Raw genomic sequence first — 7,500 nt, 5'->3', positions numbered from 1 at the left:
TAGTGTGAAATGTGCAGTTGTAGATTTTATCATAGTTTACTTCTAACTTTCTCCCATCTAAACAACATCATGTATTAAAGTTATCATATTCTGCAATATGTACAAGAAAATTATATGGGAAAATAATGAGGAATGACTCCTGCAAGGCTGCCTAACCCACACATTAGCTTAAATCCTCAAAGTAAAAAAAAAAAAAAAAAAATGTGCAACAAAAAGAGGCTCAAAGTTCAAGGAAATGGGAAGTAGTGTTGCAGAATACCAAATCTTTCCTTTCTTAATAAGGACAGGGAGTCCAAACCCTGTTTAATAATACAGCAGTTATTCCACAGAGTAATGAGTATTTGTATAATGATTCTGCAGACCTGACAAACATCTCTCTAGAATAACATAATGTTGAACAATATGCAGAAGGTTTTACCTTTTTCTTGTGAACTACTGCATTCCCATACTTGTTCAGCCACAGAGCATGCACTGAGTTTTGCACATTTGCTATCCTGAGTCAATCTGAGCAGCACCAGATGTATGGCAACCCAAAGAACTGATAATAAATAAAACAAAAAATAAATAGTACTAATAATTAATCCTATAGGTCAGTGATGTGTCTTGTTTCAAAACATTACTCAACAGCACATCAACAAAATGTATTTTCAGTCTTATGCTTGGCAAAAAAGTGTTTTACATCAAAAGATTACTAATCTATTGATTTTTTTTTCTGACTTTCTTACTTTATAAATGCATGAAACAGTCTCCCTTGTCAAGAGCAATTTTATGTGAAAACACAAAAAATGTCAAATTAACCAAAGATTTACCAAATTTTTCAGTCAGAAAGTACCTTTATATATCTTTGTTCTTATTTAAAAAAAACACAGGGATATTCTATAACCCTTCTTGAAAACGTCTAGGCTATCTTAGAAATTTACTGTTAGTACAGATCAATATCAATTTGACTTTCCATTTTGTCTTTATCTTTTTTTTTTTTTTTTGCTTTTTGATTTAGTACAAAACTTATTACAAAACCTAAAATCTATAAAAAATAAATGGTTACTTTCAACTCCCGTCATATTCAACATTCACTCTTTGCTACAATATTTCTCTACACCCTACTCTTCAAAATAAATAAATCTGCGTCAAATTATTCAGACTACTTATAATGCCAACAAATTGATGGAAGTCGCTTGTTAGCATTTACTTCTTGCACAGCTAACTTTGCTCATATTTGGCCTCTTAATAACGGTGCAAATATAATTTCCCGCATCAATAAGTTTATCGAGGTCTACCCCTGTTTCGATTTGCAAGCCGTTGAGCATGTAGACAACATCTTCTGTTGCAACATTGCCTGATGCGCCGCTTGCATAAGGACATCCTCCTAGCCCGGCAACAGAAGCATCTACAACACTAATGCCCATCTGGGGGAAGAAAAATCACAGAATTACAAGCTAGTACAAGTTGCCATACAAACAGGCTACAGCACACGCACACACACACATAAACACATGAACACACACACGCACGCACGCACGCACACATGCATATATATATATATATATATATATATATATATATATATATATATATATGTATATATATGTATATATATATATATATATATATTATATATATATATATAAATAAACATTTATGCCTAAAATACATTTTAACAACATTCATCTGCCCTTGAAGGTATGTGACATATAAATCAGGCCAAATTGATTGCTTATATTCACAAAAGAACATTTTATACCAACCTGAAGAGCAATCAGGATATTGGGAAGAGCCTGGCCATAAGTGTCATGGCAGTGGACAGCCAAAACCTCTGCTGGAAGAACCTTCAAGACTTCATCCAACATGTTCTTCATGCTCCCAGGAGTCCCAACGCCTATGGTGTCTCCAAGGGAAATCTCGTAGCAACCCATCTCATACATGGCCAAGGCAACCTGGTCAGAGCATGAATAATCAATGTATTGAATGTCAAACCATCCGGATAATATTCATTATCTTCTCTTTTAGGCTTCTGCAGTCTTACAATATAAATCAAAGGAAGTTAAGATGTATGTACTTATCAAAAATAGTAAATAAAAACGGTGTAAACTGATTTTACTGATTTCACTGTCTTTAATAATTCAGTATTTATATATTTATCAAATAAAACATTACAATTTCAATGTTCAATGATCTGAAATGGGTTATAATTTGATCCAAAGGGAAATAAAGAAAAGTATGTTAGGATCACTCAACAGAAATACAATTTCTATTCAGTGGTAATTTGGAGTTACAGACACATTTATAGTGGTAATTAACCCTATGACGACGGTTGCGTCACACCCGTGTGACACAGCCAAACTCCCGATGCCAGGGCGTCATGCCAATGTGACGATTTCAATGCAATATTGCAATCGCCCGGCATAGGGGTCTTCGCGTAGCGAGTGCCCCGTCGGGAAAGGGTTAAGATGCATCAAAGACATCAGCTCTTTATGGTTTCCCAATGTAATCATATAAATGGAAATGTGCACGGACAGTGTTGTGGTGTATGCAGAGGTAATGGGATAAGTTTGAAGAGAAGCAGTATCAGACACTAACATCTTTGTGGATTTTTGTATCTAATGTGACTGAAAATTGAAACATAAAGACTGTTCTCAGAACATAAAAATAAGGCAGAGGTTGGGAGTATCATAAAGCTTGAAAGACAATCTAGTTTAAGAAGAAGGTAAACAACCTGTCCTTAATTAAGCACTAGTTTTGGTCTTTTGGACAAAAAAGAGAGAAAGACTGAGCAAAATGTATAGAACAAGACGAAAAATTATAGGATCCAAGAGACATTAACCCACGTGCTAAGTGAAAACTCCTATGCCGGGCCATTGCAATATTGCATTGGAAACGTCACACTGGCATGACGCCCCAGCATCAAGAATTTAGCTGTGTCACACGGGTGTGACGCACTGTCGTCATAGGGTTAAAAGCAAGCTTTCTGGAGATGATACAATACCTAAAGCTGACATATTTGGCAAATTTAATGTAGAGACCAGATTTGCTCAACCAAGCAAGAGGGGGGGGGGGAGATATCTTGGAGAATATAGATAGACAGTCTTCTTATTACTAAAACAGCCATTTCATTACTCAGACTGGGCTCTGGTCCTTGAGCCACTCGCAGTCATCCGGCCATCCATTTTGGTTACATTAAAATTACATTCCCCCTGTTTATGTGTATCCAGGTTGACTTTAAATATAATCAACAACTTGAAGTACACTATTTTGTACCATATTTTCTACTTACTTCTTTTGCACTTTCTGCCTACTTTTTCAGCAAGAAAACATGAATTCTAAGCTATTACAGGTCAAGACATAGAGAAACAAAAAAATATCACAATATCATAACCATTATATAAATATCACTAATCTGTTTATCAGTTATATTCATCCTCAATCTCATGTCAGCCTTTTTTTACCCATTTACCATTTCAGTTCCCTAAACACTGTGCCACTGACAGGTTAAAGGGGGATAATCCCTGATCCGAATCTGGCTCCAGTGTCAGATACAGCATGTGAAACCCTGCTTTAATCCATTGATAGCGGATGGCATGATTTGCTGTCAAGACAGAGTCAGTTATAAACATGTATGGCACCATGCCATACAACATAACCCTGCCACATGACTGTATACATATTTTATTAAAACCACAACCAATTGGTTAAAAGGTACTATGTTGAATTCAGTGAACAGCTTTTTGAATAACAGATACCTAAAACAGGAGATCTGGATTCATTAACAATTCAGAGGATGTTGTTGGCACAATATCCGTATGGGAGGAGACAGAAATCATGAAGATAAATAGTACTCTGGCTTAAGGCAGGTCTATAGGACCAAACTAGCATTTACTGAACTGACATAACCAGACCATGGTTTCTTGCAATGATGCCATGTATGCATTATTGTCCTGAAAAGGCTAGATTTCCAAACCGTCGATGGCTTTACCTATACCCAGCCACAGTCTGCCCATTTCATTTCACAATGATTCTATTCCTATCCATTCATCTATTTATTTCTATCTATTATTTGTTTCCTATATTCATCCTGAGCAGTCAGCAGAATTTCTAAAACTACTACACACAAAAAGGAGCAAATGTAACTGGAAGGAGGAATGTCATTTACTTCTTTTGGATAAAACTGGTTTGTTAGAGGTACTGATTCAATAATCAGAGGTCAGCTATCTTTGATGAGGCAGAAGAGCACTTATATGACCAGTAGTACTTTAATAAGTTGCTTCAGCCTTATTTCCTTTGCCTTTTCATACAGGAGTAACCAATACCTTCTTTAACCCATTCCCGACGGGGCCATTTCGGCTTAAAAAGACCAAAATTCCGGGACTTTCGAACGCATAAGCCTAACGCGTCGAGATTCTTGGCCGCACTGGCCGCGAGCCAGCGCTGTACGCTGGCTCCTCCCGCACGCCGGGTTGAACAAAATAACGCGTCCCAGGCGTGTGGCCCAAAAACCACTAGACGTGATATCTAGTCACCCGTTGTTAATGGGTTAAGGAACAGCAGGTTAAGTACTATATCCCACTAATGACACCTACATATATATATGATAATGAGTTCACCATCATTTTGAATCAGTCACATACTGGAGAGTGGCCTGCTGTTTCATGGACATTATTTCATAATACAGTTCCTAATGTTGTTGTTCACTACTTGCTTAAATAGCTATCAATCTCTTATTTATCAGTATCAAAACCCAAAATACTTAGAAATTTAAAAGTAAATAAAAAATTGAAAATTATAAAAACATGAATGAATGAATAAAGTGAAGAAGAGAGGAATGAATAAATAAATAAACCCATCATACATACCTTTGCTACTGCCTTGGGATCAACAGGACCTTCATAGGGACACCCACACACACAAGAGACGTAGCCCCTTACGCGAATTCCAGCCTCCCTCGCTGCGTCCATGACAGCTTGAAATCGCTGTAGGGATTCCGCAATGCTGCAATTAATATTCTTTTTGCTGAATGTTTCGGAGGCTGCTCCAAAGATTGCCACTTCCTCACAACCTGCTGCGACCTGTAAAGATAAGTTTATGTTTGTAATGCTGCACTGCTGAATATTTTAAAGAAAGAATGGATGGATGAATGAATGAATGAATGTCTTTCCCTTATATGAACAAATATTCTAACAACTTTCATTCAAAAAAGAAAAATTACTATGCAATTCCAGATTCTATTAATCATATCACTCACTGCTTTTGAGAAATACTTTTAAAAAGAACTTTGAAGTCACCAAATTTACACTTATAATTATGACTTTACTGCTTAGTAACTCTATCTTTGAGTATCTAGTACAACTTTTTTTGTGTGTGTGAATATTACCAGGTGGATAAAGCAGACTAAAAAGCTTGAGTCATTCCTTGGTGTGCCAAAGGAGGCACTGATTGTATGTCACCTGTGAAGAGATCGCTCTTGTTCCATCAAGCCAATACATATTTTCAAATTTTATTTATATTTTTGATATCTATGTAATGTTAGTAGATGTTTTTTTTACTCGCCTTTTTTTTTTTGTTAGTATCAAAAACACAGCAGTTACTAATTTCATGAACTGGTGTATTCGTCAGATACATTTCATATAAGAAACTTTAAAAAAAAATTCAACATAATATTATCAATGAAAACTAAAGAAATGAGTAAAACATGCATGAATATAAGTAGTCCGCTACACATTGAATTTCTTATGATCTTTCTCACTTAATTTTCACTGATCTCTTGTATCAATACATTTCTGTGTCTTCTATATGCACTTACAGCACCCTGGAATCCCTTGAGATTCGGTGTCAGCACAGGATAGGATACACCACTAAACCGTTTAATGCCGGTCAGGACTTCGCTGTGATCTGCCATCTGCGGGACCCATTTTGGTGATACAAAGCTGGAAAGGGAAAATAGCTCTTATTATGAAAAGAAATATAATTAACATGAAAATGGCAATATCTGGAAAAAAAAAAAAAAAAAAAAAAAAAAAAAAAACAATACATTTCTAATGTTTACTACAAATTACAAGCATGCATGTGCACTTCCTACCCACCCACCCACCCACCCACCTACCCCCCCCCCCACACACACACACCTTAATCACTCACTCACTCCTTCACTCCTTCATTCCTTCATTTATTCAATCATTCAATCAATCAATCAATCAATCAATCAATCAATCAATCAATCAATCAATCAATCAATCAATCACTCATCCCCTCTTCCACCCAGCCACCCAACCACTCACTCTCTTTCTCACTCACACTTGCCCACTCCTGCTTGCAAACGCACACACACACATATGCATATGCATATATATATACTATACCTGGTCACCTCCACCGACTTGTGTCCAGCCCGGGACAGCATGTTAATGAACTCAATCTTCACATCTGTTGGCACAAGGGCCTTTTCGTTTTGCAGTCCATCCCTTGGACCAACTTCAACAATCTTCACTTGCTTGGGGTATTGTGATTGTAACTGTGCCCCTCGGATCTGTTGGTAGATTTACGACTTGTAGGAAATAAAGACTAAATGGTTCTTAGGTTTCTGTTTCTCCCATATTTTTAAGAAGGAATCCATTTCAAGGAAAATTTATGAACACACACCAAGATAAGAGGTAGACCAAAATTTTGACAATGCAATAAAAACCAAACACCAATTTGTCAACATCAAAAAAACACAAATCCATGCATTTATGCTTTACAAACTTGTAACACAGCCAGTGCATGATAACAGACTTCCACCTTCAAACCACAATGCCTGAGATAAAAAAGGAAAATGCATTCTTGCATCCTCACAACGTAAAAATTTGATAAAACTGGAATGCAACTTGAATTCATCATTTTCTTACCTCTACATATTGTGATTTTCCAAATGCAAGCTAAAATGGAGCATACAGTATCAGTAAAATTCATATAAATTTCAAACTCATTGTCAAAATATAACTTTTAAGATAATTTAAAAAATAATAGAATACATTTTTAGTACTCTATCAAGAGCTCAGGAACAAATTCTGCACTACTACATATACACAGTCCTTTGTCAAGAAATGGACAATCCATGTGTTTAGCAGAGCTAAATGCCTCATGTGTCATTCATTAGTGCCTTCAGGACATAGATTATATGTAACAGACAGAAAAAAATGCTTGTTCATATATCTCTTACTTGTTCAGGTAAGTAAGTCCTACTTGTGAAAGCATGGCTTGCACTCTCTTTGATTAGGGGCATGTCTCCTATCAACATAACCAAGTATAATTGTGTACAGATGACTATGAACTAAGAGAGAGTGAAAAGATTTGCATCCAAGTATTTCACAACAGTACATGTCTCACTATAGGCTCAAGACCACAAATCCCACCTCTTTAGTTATGGCACAAAATTCCTTTTCAGGTGAAGGAGAGGAGGAATAGGTCCAGTTGAAAAACTGGGCCAAGCGATACCAAAGTGAATTTTGTGGCTTATTTTAGTGAATTTAC

The 7,500-nt window shown here is 36.3% G+C and overlaps 1 protein-coding gene across 2 annotated transcripts in view; it reads right to left on the bottom strand.

Annotated features, from left to right (window-relative positions):
• Positions 1-7,500, bottom strand: part of Hmgcl (hydroxymethylglutaryl-CoA lyase) — a 14,522-nt gene that overhangs the window by 1,875 nt on the left and 5,147 nt on the right. The window contains exons 2-7 of one of the 2 annotated variants that reach the window (XM_043031686.2): positions 6,876-6,905; positions 6,351-6,517; positions 5,795-5,918; positions 4,848-5,060; positions 1,746-1,934; positions 1-1,406 (exon numbers count right to left, since the gene is read on the bottom strand). The exon at positions 1-1,406 is cut by the window's left edge and continues 1,875 nt beyond it. In XM_043031686.2, coding sequence (XP_042887620.2) covers positions 1,179-1,406; positions 1,746-1,934; positions 4,848-5,060; positions 5,795-5,918; positions 6,351-6,517; positions 6,876-6,905 — 951 coding nt within the window. In that variant the 3' untranslated portion in view covers positions 1-1,178. The remainder of the gene's footprint in view (positions 1,407-1,745; positions 1,935-4,847; positions 5,061-5,794; positions 5,919-6,350; positions 6,518-6,875; positions 6,906-7,500) is intronic. The other variant, XM_043031687.2, reaches the window with a different exon arrangement.

The sequence above is a fragment of the Penaeus japonicus genome, unplaced genomic scaffold, assembly GCF_977035675.1.
Source record: "Penaeus japonicus unplaced genomic scaffold, GWHDUDI00000001_assembly GWHDUDI00000041, whole genome shotgun sequence".
In the NCBI taxonomy this organism is placed as follows: domain Eukaryota; kingdom Metazoa; phylum Arthropoda; class Malacostraca; order Decapoda; family Penaeidae; genus Penaeus; species Penaeus japonicus.
The sequence above is the reverse complement of the archived record's forward strand: the minus strand, read 5'-3'. Positions and strand labels throughout refer to the sequence as shown.